General features: G+C 40.5%; 2 protein-coding genes across 4 annotated transcripts in view; one reads left to right on the forward strand and one right to left on the reverse strand.

Moving 5' to 3' along the window:
- Positions 1-1352: 1352 nt before the first annotated feature.
- Positions 1353-4487, reverse strand: LOC308084262 (uncharacterized protein). Of its 2 annotated transcripts, XM_080426818.1 has the most exons (4): positions 4401-4487; positions 2727-2855; positions 2170-2252; positions 1353-1642 (listed from the first exon to the last, which is right to left on the reverse strand). In XM_080426818.1, the coding sequence occupies exons 2-4, from the start codon at positions 2794-2796 to the stop codon at positions 1460-1462; spliced, it is 336 nt and encodes a 111-aa protein (XP_080282944.1). In that variant the 5' UTR covers positions 2797-2855; positions 4401-4487; the 3' UTR covers positions 1353-1459. The 2 variants fall into 2 exon arrangements, with proteins under 2 accessions (XP_080282944.1, XP_080282943.1); XM_080426817.1 differs by lacking the exon at positions 4401-4487 and having other exon boundaries at positions 2727-3042.
- Positions 4488-13120: 8633 nt separating this feature from the next.
- Positions 13121-19218, forward strand: part of hdac9b (histone deacetylase 9b) — an 87312-nt gene continuing 81214 nt past the window's right edge. The window contains exons 1-2 of one of the 2 annotated variants that reach the window (XM_080426207.1): positions 13121-13202; positions 13529-13782. In XM_080426207.1, the coding sequence (XP_080282333.1) occupies positions 13599-13782 (184 nt within the window). In that variant the 5' untranslated portion in view covers positions 13121-13202; positions 13529-13598. Of the gene's footprint in view, positions 13203-13528; positions 13783-14228; positions 14310-19218 lie in introns of those variants that run through there. The other variant, XM_080426208.1, reaches the window with a different exon arrangement.

Below are 19218 nucleotides of genomic sequence, written 5' to 3' on the forward strand. Positions count from 1 at the left end.
TGGCAACCTTCAGGTTGCGAGGCACACGTTTAAGCGAGAAGCCATTGGACCGATAGATCTGAAATGGTGAAAAAGCAAGTCAAAGAGATGATACAGAAAGAAGACCATGCAATAAACATGAGCATTTTAAACCCTCACTAACCCTAAAGAGAGAGAGAGAGAGAGAGAGAGAGAGAGAGAGAGAGAGAGAGAGAGAGAGCAAACCATGGGTTTAACGAGACATCAGCGCAAAATGAAAATGCGACGTTTATTAAACGTGCTGTCACAGATGATCCAATCATCTTATAACAAATTTAAGCATATGCCAAGATAACTGAGAATATATAGCTGATGATGAGCTAAATATATTTGTTTAATGTCGAAGTTTTTATTTTTAAACTTTATGATGAAAGCCGCACAGAGCTTTGTGCCTCGTCATGTATTGTTTCTATATTATAACAATGTGCTCATAAAACTAAACTAAACTTGACAGCAATATGGAAAATCTTATAAATATATTTCATAGAATAACCGGTTAATAGAAATAACGAAATAACGGTTAAAAGGGGCAGATAGGAGCGTTGACGCCCGTTACTTTATTTTATTTATTTATTAATGCAGGAGCGTGAGGTAATAAATGTCACATGTGTACTGTATGCAACAGACATAATATCTCTCTGTCTTTCTAGGAAGTTAAGAGTTAAATATATATTTTAATTATTTAATATAGCAACATTAGGCTATTTCAAAATGCTTAATTATTTTATTCATCAGTGCCACTGAAACACCACCACAGAAATAAACAAACAAACAATTTGTCAATTCAAATGAGCTATGGCATGAGAAAAAATACGTTTACATTTTCCAAAGCAAGTGTCAAAACATAATACAAAAGTGTAAAGTAAAGGGAGAGGATACAGTAACTGTAGGCAGCTCTAGGCAGTAGACCGCTGCTGCCCCTAGTGGCACAGAGTGGAAATAAGTGGAAATAACACATGTCCTGCGTGACACGCATGAGATGCCAGAAAAAAAACGACAAAGTCAATAGGCAATGACTGTACAAGCTCACAACACGTCCAACGAGTTGCAAGCTTGTAGATCGGCATTTCTTTCAGCCATAAAATCGATTTTATTACAATAGAGTATTTTCTTTTATGATTGATTAATAAGCTTAATATAATCTCTTTTCCAGAAGGTGACATTCCCGTTTCCCGATCAGTTTTTCATAGCTTCATTTGATTGGCTCCGCAGCAGATATAAATTGGAAACAACCAACATCTCCATATGTGTTTCTGGTTGAAACAGTATGCTGCTGAGACAACCAAATGAAGGTATGAAAAACTGAACAGGTAACGCTAACGGGAATTCCACCTTCTGGAAAAGAGAACTACAGTCATGCACAGAGCAGATTGAATTATGAGATCAAGTCATAATGAACCCCCCCACCCCTCAGTAAACATACCTCTTCTGAGTCCTGCGGTCAGGGGGGTTTGGCCTCCCCCTTGCTAGTGGGGCATTCTTTGTAAGGCTCCTGCATGGTCTTCAGGGTTGTTGTCCCCCAAATGGCAACAGCAAGCTCCTTCATGAACAGGGAGTCCTTGGTGTTTGCTGCCACCATCTTCCAGATCTCCTTTTCGAGCCACACACCAGAGCCAATCTGGACCTGAAACAGAAGAAAACAACACATGTTTTAGAAATTAAAAAACATTTTACCATGACATTTCAGACTCATTTTTGACAAAAGCAGGCCCACTTCAAACAGAATTTACTGTAAAGAAATTACATTTTCAAGGACCCCCAAATGTGGACCCATTTAGAAAAGAGTTGGTGCCATGGACCTCCAATAGAGAAGATGTTAATTGTTGGATTACATTTAGTACAGAATTCTACAACTGTCTATACTGTAGGTGGGGAGAGTTGAAGTAATTCTTATACAGTACATTGTCATTGGATTACATTCTAGCTGGTAAAATAGTAGTGAAATTAACCTTTTCCACCCGGCATCCCTATTTTGTTCATGCCATAGGCAAAACTGTTCAAAAATAGCAAAACATAGCTGATCTACAAGCTCACGATGCATCATGACACGTTGCCTATTTTTGAAATGATAACTGTTTCTTATTTAGCTGGGGACACTGTGGAACCCCACTTTTAAGAACCACTGTCCTACACAGTATGTTTCTTCAATACCTTGTCACCGTTGCCGTCAAACATCCCAGGTGTCGATGCCAAATCGTCTGACTCGGGGGAAGAGGAAACAGAGGAAGTTGCAACTGAAAATGTAGAGAATCATATTTAAGCTCCTTTTGGCAGTATCACAGTACTTATATTGTACACATTGTCACCATTTTCCGTAGAACAGTATCACTGTCTAAACACACCTATGCTGTCACTGGTTTGCTTATCTGCAGCAGGGATGTCAGGCTTTGCTGCAGAGCTATATTGGGGCCCTTCCTCCAGTTTCTGTTTTGCAATCTCTAATTTGTTGCATCTTAAAGCATGAACAGGGTACGGAAAAATAAAAAATAAAAACTGAATTGATGTATGCCTTAGTAGGATACCAGTTTAATAATGAGCCTAGCATCTGTCCACTCCATTTAACATGCTTTCTATATAATGTTTTTTAACATTTGTGGTCAAGATCTAAGTAAAAAAGAACATGAGAACAAATAACCAACATATCGATATATACAAAAAGAGAAGAGCAAACTCATGCAACTGTTTCGTTAACATTAGTCATTGCTTACTTAGTTTTAAGATGCTGTAGGTCCAGCTCCAACTCTTTGGCCTTCTTCTGGGTATGACTGTACTTGACATTTCGTCGTGGATAGCTTGGGGAACAACAGCATCTCCACCGTATTCAGACGAGTCAGAGTCTAAAGGTAGTGCAAGTAATATATTTTGGATAAAACAAGATGTTTTTTGTTAGAAAGTTAAAGTGGAATAAAATGTAATTTTATGCAACCTGTATCGTAGAGTATATTAATACAATATAACTTATACAATCTGTATGTTAGAGTATGTTAATACAAATAATACAATATAACTTATATAATTGGGGTGGTTGTATTTAGTCTCCCTGCTCTTCTATTGAGACATTTAGATAGTGTCAAAGGTCATGTCTCACCTAGACACAGGATCTGACACGAATTTTGATCTGATGGTCAAGATTCAATGTATCACCTGAGCAAGCAGGCAGGCTCTATTAGCTCAATGGTAAAAGGTTACAGCACTTGCTCAGGAAACCGGGTTCAAATCCGGGGTAGAAGAGGAAAGTTACATAGTGCAGCTTTAACCCATTAAGACCTGGGGCCGATTCTAAAAATGCTCTCTAAATCCTAAACGTTTTTTGAACATAAAAGGAAAAAGATTTGAGGTACAAATGTTCACTTTAAAACATATATATTCAAAGATTTTCAAAAATAGCAGATCTACATGCTCATAGCGCGCCACTCGGTGTCGCGCTATGAGCTTGTAGATCTGCTATTTTTGAAGCCAAAGGTCTAGCCAAAGAAATCAAAACAATTACACAGATGCGTTCCTGGTCTAAATGGGTTCAAATTTTGTATGCCCACTTCTTTGTGTCATCACTTCCAATTGTAACTTATTTATCCTGTATCCTGTATGAGTTCTGATTGGTTAAATTTGGTATTCCTGGAAATGCATTTTCGGCTTACTAAAGAGGTGGAGAGTCTGGGAGACCCCTGTTACTGAACAAGCAATGATTACTTTAACATTTAACAAAACAATATCACTTTACCTTCAAACTGTTTTCTTCTCTTTGTGGGAGGGGGGGGGGGGGGGCATAACACATAATGGTTCTCTCTTCCTTTTTCTCTTTTAGTAGGGCTGCAAACCATTCATTTTGGCCACTGGAGCCAAAGAAATGTGTAATAATAACACACACACACAGACAGACAGACAGACAGACAGACACACACACACAGACAGACAGACAGACAGACAGACAGACAGACAGACAGACAGACAGACAGACAAGGGAATCATTAATGTTCAGAGTTCACGGGATATTAAAACACTCTGTAGCTTCATCACTGAAAGCGTGTGTCCACACACACACACACACACACACACACACACACACACACACACACACACACACACACACACACACACAGACGTCATATTCTGAATTTAGTTTTGAGCGGCACATAGGCAAGCAGTAGTGGGCCTGGCCTATAGTATAAATTATATTGTATATTCCCACTATAATTTATTGTAATTATTGTCATAATCCCTTTATCAAGACAAATTAAATAACTAAACAATGTGTAGAGTTGGGTCATGACATGAGTCACTTGATTGACTTCGAACACAGCAGCCTACGCACTTAATTATCAATACAGTAATAGTAGGCTAAAACGCCTACATAAATAGTATTTCTGTGTGTCAACACTCACCTAAAATGTCCGCCGCTTCTTCTTCTTTCTTTTATCTTCTCTGAAGCCGGTTTATAATTATTTTTGATGAATCCAAAGCAACGCAATAAACTTTCTACTGAAGTGAGAGCTGCAGCCTGCAGGCAGCTCGACTCAGATAGCATTCATTCTCCCCGCGTATCGCGAGCGGTAGTTCAAGGGTCACGAGCCTGCTGAGACAGTGTTGCCAGATTTTGTGAGAGAAATAAGCAGCCAGGTCTGTGAAAAAAATTAAGCCCAAAAGAAGCGACATTTAAACCTATTTGAAAATAGCCGATCTACAAGCTCACAGTGCGTCGCATTTGCAACACATTGTGAGCTTGTAGATCTGCTATTTTCAAAAATAATAAGTGAAATATTTCACTAATATTTACAAGCAACTTTACAGAAAAACAAGCCCAAAGTCACTTATAATAAGCAGATATGGCAACACTGCTCAGGGCCCATAAAGGGCCCGCTTCTCTGTAAAAACAGATGTACAAGCTCACAACACGTCAAATTGCGACAAGATGTAGATCTGTAGATCTGTTCATTTTGGTAACCATAGCAAAAAAAGTGTTATTTAGAATCAAACTAGCATATTATTTGCCAATTGCGAAATTAAGTAAATAAGTTTGGATGAATGTTGTCATGATAATAATAATACATTATTATTATTATTATTATTATTATTATTATTATTAAATATAATATTTATGTCACATCACAAGAAAAGGACAAGAAATGTAAAGTAAAATACAATGCAATACAATACAATACAATACAATACAATACAATACAATACAATACAATAAAATATACTGTATATACTGGGGGGGGGGGCAATTGTAACAGAAGAAAATCTTCACAGTCTAATGGCAGGTATGATGTCTCCCCGGGATCCAAACTAGTTAAAATAGCAGATCTGCAAGCTCACAACGCTTGTAGATCTGCTATTTTCACTGCATGCTTTTTTTTTATTAATTGATGGAATTTCTTAGATTTTGTATTTATTTGTTTTTTTATTGATGAAGATTTTAGATTTTTGGGTGGGAAATGTTTTGAAATAATATAGTAATATATTTTTGTAGGAAACAAAAAAAGGGATCTTTCCTCGTGATGTGTACATGACCCACAAATGGGCCCCGACCCACTGTTTTGGGAAACACACACGTGATCTAACCCAGTGGTCCTCAACCCTTTCAGGCCGCGACGTCCCAAAATAATCATATTTGAACTGGGGACCAGTGGTGTACTACCGTCAGATGCTGTGTACGCCGTATACCTTGAGATTTTTTTTCGTCGCCACCGTACACCTTCATAAACTGTTCAAAACAGCGTTTTTTACATTTAATTCATTATAGACGCGCGCATGCCGTGCGTGTGGGAGGCAGGGAATAAACATAGTATACCTTCATAAAAAAACTAGAACACAACACTGCTGGGGACCCCCCACCCTTAAAGCACTTGGAATGTAGGAGTTGATGCATTACGTTTAGTTTGACTCTATTGTGAAAATAGCAGATCTTCAAGCTCACAACGCCTCGCAAGGAAGGTGTTGTGAGCTTGTAGATCTGCTATTTTCAAAATGTTTTCTTATATTATTATTATTGTTAGACAATTTGGCCAATGTTTGACATTTTTTTATAGTATAGTTTGTTGATTACTTTTGATGCAGTAATGGTGTTTTTTTTAGGTACTAAAAAGGTCTTAAAGGTCCTTAAATTATCACTTCACTGTCATCTGGGGACTGGGACCACCCCCAAATCACGTGGGGACCCCCCTGGGAGTCCCGATCCACATGTTGGATCGGGATCTAACCAAACTTGACCAGCTGCTAAGCTGGTCTTTGCTGGTCTGTCCAGTGTCCAGCCATCTGACCAGCTAAGTCTAGCTGGTAAGCTGGTCTTTGCTGGGAAGTCCACCCATTTGACCAGCAAAGACCAGCTACCAGCTTGGCTTTGCTGGTCAGTCCAGCCAGCCAGCTGGCTGACCAGCAAAGACCAGCAGAATCCAGCTTAGTGACCAGCTAACCAACTACACTGGCAAACCAGCCTGACCAGCTTGTCCAGCCTGGTATGCCATCTAAACCAGCTTAAGACCAGCTAAGACCAGCTAAAACCAGCTAAAACCAGCAACCACCATAAGCTGGTCTGTGCTGGTTTTTTCAGCAGGGTACCTTCTGTTTAATTCATTAATTAATTCAAATAATCAATTGATTGATTGATTGATTGATGTAGTTTATTTAGAAAGACATGAGAATAGTACATGACAGTACATAACAGTACATGGAAGTGGGTCAGTGACGTGACACACCAAAAAAAGTGTTTTTTAAAAACCTTTAAATAACAGGAATAAAAATGATTTACTTTTGTTCTACTCACTCTCATCTTTATGGAAACATATTTTGTTTTTAGATATTTTATTGAAATCAGAGTTTATTCAGCATTTTGCTGTGCTTGTGCCTAAAATCATCATATGGTGTGACATGACAATAATTGTTTATAAAATTAAAATGGAGTACACCTTTCTTTACTCCCTTTATCAAAGTCCTTTATCATAACTAACCTGTAATCCACTATAGTTTTGTGAAAATGTATTAAATCTGTATATTATTTTCGTAATCAACACTCAATCAACACTCAATGTTGTCGGCCTTTCAACATATTTTGTATTTATTTTGACAAAACCTTCTCTAAAATTACACAAATATTTTTTGTAATTTTATAATATTTTAAAATAATAATATTTGTGTATTTTTTGTTTTCATCATTAATAAAGGTATGATTTTTTCACTATTTGGAACGTCACACCAAATGATTTAGTGTCACACCGTATGATGATATCTTCATGTTTCAAAGGAAACTGTGTTTTAACCTACCTATTAGTGAGTACTGAACTTTACTGATTGATTAAACAATTACTTAGGAAAAACAGCAACAGGAAAATTGCTTTTACATTGAATAACATGGCCTTAATATCTCTGAACAGGATATTATTGTAGGGCTTTAACATGGGATAACAAGGAATTCAATATCCCCGAACAGGATACGATTGTGGAAACAAATAATCAGTTAGACTAACAGTTCAAGGTTAGTTGTGCTTTATTTTATAGTTACAGTATTGTACGGCACAAAATATGTGGACGGTGGGCATCACAAACGTAACATGCCCATATATGGGGTGTCGTAACACAGCCTATACTGTATACTGTACACAGAGACAACTTTAAACTAGATTTATAGGCCATAGCAGCCTGACAACCTGATGTTGCAAATTAATAAGCAACCATACGCAGATGTACAAAGGCGAACAAGCTAGCGAGTGAGTCAACAATAATGCCTTTCTGTTTCTAATGAGCCGGTAATAGCTAGAAAGATGATGAGGATGTGCACAGGAATGGTACACACACCAAAGTCTTTATAGTGGTGCCGACCCACGGCAGAAGGATCTTCAAGAGACAATAAGGTGCATAGCCACACAAACTGGGAGCCAAAGTGCCAACATTTTATCAAAACCAACCTAACGACAGTGGTAGAAAAAGGACTCGCGTTGTTTACTTAGTAAAAATATCAATTGATGCTGCAATACAAGTAAAAGTCTGGAAGTCAAAACATACTTGGAGTGAAAGTCCAAAAGTATTAGATTAGTATACATTTAGACTGTATTGTTGTACATCAGCCAGTCGTATTTATTGAGGGCAGCAAATCGGCTGCCTTGCTGCGGCTGTGATATGCCACAGACAACCTCATGCTCCTGGTACAAAATGCAATCACGCCTCTTTGGCCAGACAAAACCATTTTTCATTTTTCCACTTTGTTTCATGCAGTTTACGTCCATTCCTTCCTTATTAATGTCCACAATCTGCCCCACATATGGTTTCCCCTCATATTTTATAAGGACAAACTGTCCCTTTGTGTATTCATCTGAACTGGTGTCTGAATCCTCAATTCCATCTTGGGCCTCTCCAATTGATGCACTTGTGTACAGCACCTGAGTAGAAGACCTTCAGGAGGAGATATTCAAATGTTAGTGACACACTTAATTGTCTTCAGTTCAGTGATTGCAATATCTAGCTTCTACTCCATAACATTTTGTAAATATGTAGGGATTATACTACTAACTGGGTTTGAGGTTCTCTGGTGGGCGAGCTGAATGAACAGGAAGGCACCTCATCAGCAGAGCCACCATCACTAAAGTCAAAGAAAGACATTTATTTGTCAGGGAGATGTTTTTAGCAGTAAATGTAATTGTACTAGCAGGTCCTCAAATTTGCCAAGTACGTTGTACTCACTGAGTTCCGGAGGCTGTTTTGGGCCTGCCGAGCTGGGAAGGGGGCACTTCCTCAGATGGGCCACCACTTAGTTAAGGAAGAGAAAGAATGAATGGATGAATTAAGTTACTTTATTGTCACTATACAGGTACAAGTACAGGTCTCAGGAAATTGGCAAAGATAATCATTTAGTTACTTACTCATCACTTGTCTTGTCACCTGGCACCTCAGCCCGGGAGACTTGGTCAAACTGTAGTTTTCGCGGGTTGTGACAGGTGCAGATCTGAGGAAACTGGCAGAAACAACTCAGGTCTCTGTAAAATATCTTTCCTGGGGAGAAAGAAAGAACCTGGTGCGTAGTGCTGATCCCAGTCACTGGACGCACTGTCGGAGGGAGCATTTCATCCATGGTGGATATCTTCTCTTCCTCGATCCACATGACAGTGACAGTATCGGAGGACTTGTATAAATACTCATACAGATCCCTCGGTGTTTGTAGATCACTGCCTCCGAGGACATGCATGTCTGCCTTACGCTTCAGCACCCCTCCCACACCGTCAGGTGCGCCCTTTCCATGGGAACGCTCTGAAAAGTTCCAGGTGACCCTCTTGAATCCCCATGTATAAGGAATGCTGCTCATGAGGAAGCAGTTTGTGCGATTCCGGTACTGGGTTGCTGGCCCATCACTGAGGACATGCAGGGTGTCAATTGCATTTTCTTGTCTTCCTCGGAAATCATCAATAACTGGCTTGATGTGTGCCCACACAGCACGCTCATCATGACGCAAGGACTGTGAAATGGTGGCATAGCACTGGGAGCCACTGACTGAGTAGGCAACTCCGGTATGCACTGTTGCCTGCTGCCTATTGCCACCAAAATGAAACGCCTGAATCTCAGTGTTTAGTTTACACGCATAGTTCTCAGAAAAGTCTATATGCAAGACCATTTCATTGGGTTGGATGTTCTCCTTGATGTGCCTGAACTGCTTCACCTGATGAAGCCAGTTGAACTGATGACTTGCAATCACATTGAACCTCTGGGTGAACACATCAGTGAGTTCTCCCACTGTCCCAGTCTTCTTTTTCTTCACCCAGTTCTTGTATGTTTTCTCTCCCACTACAACATCCTGCTTTTCCCATTGCTCCCATGTTGCAGTGTCAGCTGGGTTGTGTTCTTGCAGGTTGGGCTCATCATAACAGCACTTTGCGCATACACGTTTCATGCATTTTGCATTTTCAGTATCACATGTGATAGCTGACAGCAGTGCTGACAAGCTTTTTGATGTGATCAAGCCTCTGCTTGAAAGAGCATCAATTAGGAGAGAGATGTTTGCATGTTCCCAGCACGCACATGTGTTGCGGTCACTGGACTTAGCCTCTGTGATGTAAAAAGGTTTATACCTTATGAATTGTCTGTAGGAGAGTTGGTGTTTTTTTCCACATTTTTGCATGTAGGCCTTATGAAGGTCTTTTAGTGAAGAAGTCAGCACTCGTCTTTGTCTTTTATCTTTCCTGCCAACAGTGTCCTTCTTTCCAGGAAGCAGGATGCTGTTTTCATCCAACAGCAGGAAGGCTTCCACTTGAGCTTTTTTCTCAGGTATAATTTTTTTCTTGGGTGGCAAGTGGTATTTTTCACTGGCAGTTTGTTTTCTTGCAGATTGTTTCTTAAATTTTTCAGCCCTCTTCTTTTCTTCGCTGAGCTTTCCCTGGAGTCTTTTGTTCTGTGACTTCAGTCTCTTTAGAGCTCTCTTCATCTGTAGCATCTGGTCTGGAGGTGCTAATGTAGGACCTGAGACTGGACTTGGACCTGCACTGGACTTGGACCTGAGACTGGACTTGGACCTGGACTGGACTTGGACCTGGACATGACTTGTATCTGAGACTGGACTTGTATCAGATACAAGTCCAGTCTCAGATTCTGAGACTGGACTTGTATCTGAGACTGGACTTGTATCCGAGGCTGGACTGGGACCTGGGGCTGGACTTGGATCTGGGGCTGGACTTTGATCTGGGGCTGGACTTTGATCTGGGGCTGGACTTCGATCTGGGGCTGGATTTGGGTCAATCTCTCCATCAGATATTGAGTTATCTGGGGATGGAGTCAAGTTCAGTAATTGTTCTAAATTCCTCCTTTTTGTTCTGTACTTTAGTTGGGCATTTCTCCATGACTCCCTCAGCTTCTCTCTCCGTGATGGCGGAAGACTCTTTATTTTGAATTGTGGGATTTCTCCCTTATATTTCTTGTCTTGGTATCTGTTCAAAGGCAAAGAGAATAGTGTGAATATTTTAACAGTGGTGAGCCAATCATGCCAGCAAGTGTTCATTGCTGGCCTGAATCAATACATCATTATTACCCACCCATAGTCTAATCTCTTAATTTCATAACTACGTTCCTCTTAGTAGCACTGCTTACAGAGTTCTAGTCCACTGACATTTTAGCTATAATGTATTGCCATGTTTCAGTAAATCTGCTCCAAGGCCTTTTGAGTCAACAATGACCCTAGCTCCATCAGACCTTCCTAATGGTCAGCAAATGGCAACATATAGTTCTTGTTTACTTTTCCTTTCTGCGCCTCAGCAACTCCTCTCTCTTTGCTGGGTCTGAGTTCAGTTTCTCCCTGTATCTCCTTGTTCTCTCTGTACTTGCCATCTTCAAGCTGACAGAAGAACATGGCATGTATAGTTTAAGACAAAGATATATATTTTTTTAGATTGAAACAGTATTTGAAAGTTTTTGTGAAGGGGTTCCTGGTCTGTCTGATGAATTTGAAATATCCCAGAATAAAACTAAATTAAACACAATTTATTGTGGATATAGATTGTATGTAAACATGTTTAAAAAAATGTTTAAATGGACAAAATAAACATGGGACTTTGTTATTTATCGTTATATCTGTACGAAAATACAGTTCATATCATATGGTGTGACAATCAAGTCATATGGCGTGACAGGCAGACATGTCACACCATTATGATGAAGTGTCACACCATATTACGTTTTCTGCATTTAGGCTAACCTTGAAGCTACTAGCTACACATTAGCATGCTAACAACATGCTAGCTATAACAATGCAACCTAGATTTACATGAAATTATGACCCAAAAATCTAATAACTGTAGCTTTTTTAATGAAAAAGGTGTCACACCAACAGACACCCGGAAGAGTCGCATTTGTCAAGAGTTCCAACAACATGGTATTTCATGAAAAAGTTTAAATGATAACTCACCTCAGACACCTGTCATGCTGTTGTGTTGGAAGTGCTGTACAGCCTTACTGAAGAAGGACCTCTCTATCCCAAAGGGTGTCCAAACAATTTCTCCTTGAAATTTCCCAAAATGGTGTCACACAATATGATTTTGGTTTGAGGGACAAAATCTTTTTGATCAGAACTTACTGAAAACATTATGCTTGGATTCTGAAAAGACTAGGCTCACAAATAGACATCTATATTATATTTATGGAATTCTTTAAATAATTTTAGCAATTTTTTTTCTTAGTTTTATTCAAGTTCCTACTTTGAGAAACAAGGCCGGGACGGTCACACCATATGAGTTTTACTATGTTTGGTTGAAAATTCTGAAGAAATGAGGAATGAAATGTTTTAATCTCGAGTATGTTCACATGAAGCATAATGTCCTGCACAATATTCAGAAGGTTTTTGACAAATATATATATTTTTTATACATGTTTGACACTGAGGACAGCCAGGGACAGCATGTCACGTCACCCACCCGAGTACAAATTCACAATACAAGGTCTTCTAAACAATCAATGTAGATATGATTTCTCTACAATTAGTCAGCAGGGTAACACGTGTAGCTGTAGCTACAGAGAACAGTATTTGTTATAAAGCACATTAAGGAGAACAAATTCACCATTTTGTCATTTCGGTTGAAGGACAAATCACTCAAGAGTGAGTGTAGCATACAAATGGATTCCATTTGTACCACCATTCTCTGAGTTAAGCAAACAATAAGGATTTGTATTGGAATCATCCATCTGGAGAGAGAGAGAGAGAGAGAGAGAGAGAGAGAGAGAGAACAGGCAACATGTCTTGTGGTGGCAGTGAGTGTGGAGCTTGAAGGAGAGACAGCTGTGTTTGGCATGGTGGTATTTTTAAAACGCATCAATGCTGCTCCAATCCCCCCTCCGCCCGCCTATGCCTGACCTATTTATAGCCGGGGCCGGGCGGCCATTGTTCTATTTCTGTCACCTGTGGGGCCACGCAGTTGTTGATTCACATGCAAATGAGCGCACTCACTCACTCACTCCCTCTCTCTCTCTCTCTCTCTCTTTCTCTCTGCTTTCAGACACACGTCGTAGAGAGAGAGACGTGCGTGTGCTCGTTACAGGCAGGCAGTGAGACAGACAGACAGACAGACAGACACGCCACTTTACTGAAAAGCTAGACAGACAGACAGACACACAGGGGCGGTACAGACATACAGACAGTTTACAGGGGCGGATCTAGCTCGAGAGTGTTTTGCCAGACGGTTCAGCAGGACTTCTTCTTGTGTCATCTTTAACATCGTGTAAGTGTTATTTAAAAACACACAGTTATCACACACACACACACACACACACACACACACACACAGGCTGCACGAAAGTGAAGCAGCAAGCAGGGCAACAGAGAGAGAGAGAGAGAGAGAGAGAGGTTAGTGTTGTTGCTATTGCTCTTGCACAGCGTTGTTCTCCCAGGAGGAGCAAAGGAAAGGAAAGGGAGGACTGTGTTGTCCCCATGTGAGTGGCTGCATGCTGAGGGCTGCTTCTTCTTGGTGACAGTGGCTCAGGAGGAGGAGGGCTGGGTTCTCTCGGTGTGACAGTGTGAGTGTGGTGGGCTGGTTCTTGGTGACAGGAAGCTACAGCAGAACGGAGGATGAGAGCAGAAACAGCGCTGCCGATGTGATCAGTGGAGTATCAGAGATATGCTGCAGACTATCTACGAGGGCGAGTCGACTTTCTCCACAACACGAGCAGCAGCGGCAGCAGCGGCAGCGGCAGCGGCAGCGTCAACAGCGGGAAGAGTCAGTCCGCAGCAGCAGCAGCAGCGTCTTCTCTCCGCCGCCGTCCACAGCGGCGACAACAACATGCACAACGTCAACAACTCAGGTGACCGACTGAAACACAGACAGACAGACAGACAGACAGACAGACAGACAGACAGACATCTATTCTCCTCTGGTTACGGATCTCTGTCTATTTCCATCATTCTTTTCCTCTCTCCTCCTCCCTCCGGTCTTTGCCATTCCAAGTGTTCAGTTCATTGAACGCTGAGGATTCTTTTTTTTTTACTGTCACAGACTAGTCTTTCTCTTTTTCTTTCCTCCGTTGGTTTATCTCTTCTTGGATCTGCTACTTCTCCCTATCTTCCCCGGTGCGACCACCCTCTCTCCTCTGCCCCCCTCTCTCTCTCTCTCCCTCCCTCTCTCTCTCTCTCTCTCTCTCTCTCTCTCTCTCCCTCCCTCTCTCTCTCTCTCTCTCTCTCTCGCTGTCAAACCGCTCCACTCTCTGCCAGCCGTACTCTCTCTCTCTCTCTCTCTCTCTCTCTCTCTCTCTCTCTCTCTCTCTCTCTGTGAAAAACTTCTTCCCAGTCTTTCAACGCGGTGGTATGATCAGACACTGCTCTCAGTATCAAGGTATTTAATCTTATTATCATATGGTGTGTACTACTACTACTGCACGGATTTGTATGCTAGTGGACAGACAGAGAGCTCATAAAGGCTGTGCATAGAGACAGTGTGTTGTTGACATGTTAAAGAAGTGTGTCCTCTAGGCAAGTGTGCTGCTGAAGAGTCCAGATGGCTGTTTTAATATGACTGTTTATATGCATAGAGGGGCTGTAACTGATCTTAATGGGTCAGATCAATAAGTATGTGAATGCTGGAAGCTATATATCTATATCTATATCTATATATATATATATATATATATATATATATATATATATATATATATATATATATATATATATATATATATATATATATATGTGTGTGTGTGTTGGCTATGTGTGAAGATGAACATGAAAAAGGATGTTTTGTTCTTGTGAGCTTCCATGTCAGGCTGCACTTTCTGAGGGAGCAGGAAATAGCTTGTGGGACAAAAATACTGAAAGGGACATCTAAAAAAAGGGTGTCTTGTCTCAGGATATTTACCAGAGGACAATGTCTATTCTATTTTAGCCCTGGGAATTGGAACCAGGAGAGTAAAAAAGACATATCGGTCTCTGACTAATGGCTTGTTCACTGGATTGACTCAAACATGACTCATCCTACTTTTCTCTCTCTCTCGTCTTTTCTGTTTCTCATTCTGCTCGAGCGTTTGGTTTATTCTATTCTATTCATAAAACAAAAAATGTAGTCATTCGATGTGTCTTTTCTTGAGAAACCGGTCAAAGTTTGAGCTGAAGTGAAGGCGTTTATTCTGGGAACAGGGTTCATCATGTCATGTGGTGTTCGTGCTGGGAAGCTTTTGTAATGAGCAAAATGTTGAACTGAGTCATCTGAGTGCATGGTTTTTATAAGCTGCAAAATACTATGGCCTTTAGGGCTGTCATAGTGTTGAGCTGCAATTATAGCCCAGGAGGAAACAACAACATATATATTATTGGAATGTTTATATCTGTCCCCCGTGCTCTCGTGTGCAATAATAACTGCATTTGTCAGTTTCTCTTTGGACTGTCACCGTGACTGATGACATTTGTCAGAGACGTATATATATATACACACACACACACACACACACACACACACACACACACACACACACACACACACAGTGATGTATGAAAAATGTTCACTTTATCATAAAACCATAGTGTTGCTGCTGGAAAGCTTAACCCAGTAAGACCGGGATCGCATCTGTGTCATTTTAGCTATTTGAGCTATGACTATTATTTTGTACTTTTGGCCATTCAAAAATAGCAGATCTACAAGTTCAATAGCTATGAGCTTCTAAATCTGCTATTTTAGAAAAATCGTGAAAATGAGTGCAAATCTTTGAATACCTATTTCGTTTTTAAAGCAAACCTTTGTAACTGTCAAATGTCTCAACAAATCGTCTTAATTTTTCTGAAAAAACGTTGTTGCTATATCGGTGGTACCGTGGTTTCTCAAACCTTTTCCATGTCATGGACCACCCAAAATGACATGTATTTGGCCGTGGACCCCCATCTCAAAATATGTTGTTCCAGGGACCCCCCAGAAGCAAAGATTTTAGTTAAAAATGCAAAAAATAATAATAGCCCAAATAAATCTTAAAATGACACAGATGCGTTCCCGGTCGTGATGGGTTAACTGCAGACCAGCCTCTGACACAAGGAGGGGAGGGGGGGGGGGGGGAAAGCAGCAGGCAGTTGGCTAAGCAAGAAGACATGTGGAAATAATGCTTGAGGGGGGTAACACATTTCTGTCTCGGTCAATATAGCAGGTCAATAACTCCATCTGACTATCAGGCAGTCGAGAGAGAAAGAGAGAGAGACCCGGGGTTGGTTTTACAAGCCGGCTCGGAGCCCTTCTGTGTTGAGCCAAACAACAGCTTCAGCTTCCAAGCTGCACTGGATCCAGGGCTCCTCGCTTATTCTGTGGGTCAGCTATTCTTAGGTGAGTTATTTTCAGCTTATGGCATTAGGCTGCTATGATTAGGCGTCTCCGCTTTATCGCTCCATCTCCCTGCGTTGCTCTGCCTCTCTCTCACCCGCTATAACGAGCTCTTTGGAACAGATATACATAGAGAGGGAGTCTGTCATAACATGTACTTTCTTTTCTATCTTTTCCCCGGGTTGTCACCTGACAAACGGCTAATATTATCTGTCTGAAAAAAAAAATCCTCCTCAGGAGATGCCTCGTTCGGTTGCCAGGTTTTGGGAGACACGCGGCGGGCGGGTGTTGTTGACAGGAAGACGCACAGACGCAGACATTCCCTTTAAAACCAGACAAGAAAAGCAGGCTTTTTTTTTTTTTTTTTTTTTTACGTGGCTCCCGTACAATAGAGAAATGCAAAATATATATAGGCTGACATTAAGAGGTTAGTCATTGGTTGTGCCGGTCGTTAAAAGGGCTCCTCTGTGGGTCTGCTGAGTAGTTATGTTGATATTAAAAAAAAAAAAGTATCTCTCAAACACAGCTCTCTCGACCTCTTAACCCTTTTAAGACCGGGAAAGCTATTCAAAAATGGCAGATATACAGGCTAGCTTGTAGATTTGCTAATTTTGAAAAATCGTGAAAATGTGTGCAAATCTTGGAATATTTCTTTTTTTAAAGCGAACATTTGTAAAATATTTAGTTCCAGGGACGCCGCCCCCCCCCCAGAAGCAAAGATTTGAGTTTAAAAATGTCAAATGTCAGCTTAAAAAATAAATTGAAAATCAAAAATTTGCACACATTTTCTACATTTTTCAAATTCTCAAGCACTACGAGAGCTTGTATATCTGCTTTTTGAATAGCCAAAGACATCTTAAAATGACACAGATGCGTTCCCTTCCCGGTCTTAATAAGTTAACATTAGGGGTGTGCCGATATATCGGCCCGCGATATATCGCGATACGTTTTCGTGACGATATGTATCGTTTTGGCGTATTTTTTTGTTGCAATAATGATAAGGCAATAACAGAAGTATTTGTTTGCATTTGCTTTCCCAAAAAGTGCCATATATCGTATCGATATTGTGAGCCCAATATCGTGTATCGTGAAATTAGTGTATCGGATTCGGCACACCCCTAGTTAACATGGTATAAATCTCCCTCTCTGCTTTTGTGTTTGAAGTGGGACACGGCGACAAGGGGAGGATGAAATCTCATTTGAATTTGGATGACCACGAGCGGCGTCACATTTCTGACAAGTGACAAAAAAAATGCAAATAATAAAAAAAAGGTACAAGAGGCTAGTCTCCGCGCTGTCAGCTAATTAGCTTGAAGAATAGCACCCCGACGGTCGCCTGTTCAGACAGGAACAATATTGCACGTTTCAAAGCGGCTCTGTTGTACTGTATGTTACATTCACTGTCACTGTGCTGACAAGCCTGAGCGCTCAGCAGAGCACATAGAGGCAGACACTTGCTGATTGAATTAATTGTTGATGATGATAATGGTGGACAAACCAGTGGTGGGAGATGTACTCGGACATTTTACTTAAGTAAAAGTAGAAATGCCATAATATAAAAAATACTCTGTTGCCAGTAAAAGTTTCACTTGAGTGACTTGAGTAAAAGTACAAAAGTATTGGCATCAAAATGTACTTAAAGTACCAAAAGTAAAAGTACTACAATGTTTGAAAATAACAGATCTGCAAGCTCACAACGTGTCTCGATGCGATGCGTTGTGAACTTGTAGATCAAATAGCCTAGGTATAAAATAGGGCTGAAGTGGTTAATGTATGTTTTAGGATATAATAATTTATATCTGCAAAGTAACACGGAACAAGTACATTTTTTTTAAACAACAACCCCTTTAACCCTGGCATCCATATTTTGCGGATGTCATCATAGGTGAAAAAAGAAAACAGCCAATTGTGAGCTTGTCGATTGGTCGATTTCTGTTATTTTCGTTATTTGTTGGACAACGAAGTATACAGGGGCTTAAGTGGTTAATGTTTGCGACCTGGTTTTCCAAAACAGAAACGGCTTGAAGATGACTTTGGGCTGTGTGTGCGTACTGCGTAATGTTCTTCTGCTTTTCAATGGGACTCTGCGTACGTAATGGTGAAACGATAGCCCACTGCAGATTGTAGAGCGTCCTGATGTATCAGGGATGCTGAGTGATGCTCTTCTCCTGTTTCCGTCTCATCCCGTGGCCAGGAAACACAGCCTACAGCACACTGAAGACATTCAGTTCTTCCATTCAGTTTTGGGGGGCTGTTTGCCTCGAACTGCTCACCCCCTCTGAGCACTCATATTGACCATCTGAGCAGCCATCAGCTGGGTGAAGCTGAAACTGACCCCCCCCCCCACCCCCCCACAGGAATAAGGTCTACACGATGGATCAATCTATTTGGTATTTCACTGATGATGGATCCTGCTGTACCTAATAGGTTCCTAGGAACAGGTTCTGTTGGCTTGGGGTGTTTTAATTCCCTCCCAGCAAGTGTGTATACGGCAGTGGTGTAAAGTAACTAAGTACATTTACTCAACTGCACTTTTGAGGATTTATTTTCTTTACTGGAGTAAAGTAATACTTTTACTTCTACTCCACTACATCTCAGAGACAAATATTGTACTTCTACTCCACTACAATTATTTGACAGCTTTAGTTACTGGTTACTTTGCAGATATACATTATTATTACATTATAAAACATACATTAACCACTTTAGCCCTATTTTATACCTAGGCTGTTTGAAAATAGCCGATCTACAAGCTCACAACGCGTCGCCTCTGTGAGCTTGTAGATCTGCCATTTTCAAACTTTTTAGTACTTTTACTTTTGGTACTTTAAGTATTATTTTGAAGCCAATACTTTAGTACTTTTACTCAAGTAACATTTTGAACACAGGCCTCTTACTTGTAACAGAGTATCTTTATATTGCGGCATTGCTACTTTTACTCAAGTAA

The sequence above is a fragment of the Gymnoscopelus braueri genome, assembly GCF_963280865.1.
Source record: "Gymnoscopelus braueri genome assembly, chromosome: 4".
Taxonomy (NCBI): Eukaryota; Metazoa; Chordata; class Actinopteri; order Myctophiformes; family Myctophidae; genus Gymnoscopelus; species Gymnoscopelus braueri.

Bases quoted from the DNA above. Each gene is read 5' to 3' on its own strand.
- LOC308084262 (XM_080426818.1), bottom strand. From the start codon at position 2,796: ATGTCAAGTACAGTCATACCCAGAAGAAGGCCAAAGAGTTGGAGCTGG. The intron at 2,253-2,726 runs GTAAGCAATGAC...CTACATTTTCAG, and splicing joins CTACAGCATCTTAAAACTAA to TTGCAACTTCCTCTGTTTCC. The intron at 1,643-2,169 runs GTATTGAAGAAA...CTTCTGTTTCAG, and splicing joins TTGACGGCAACGGTGACAAG to GTCCAGATTGGCTCTGGTGT.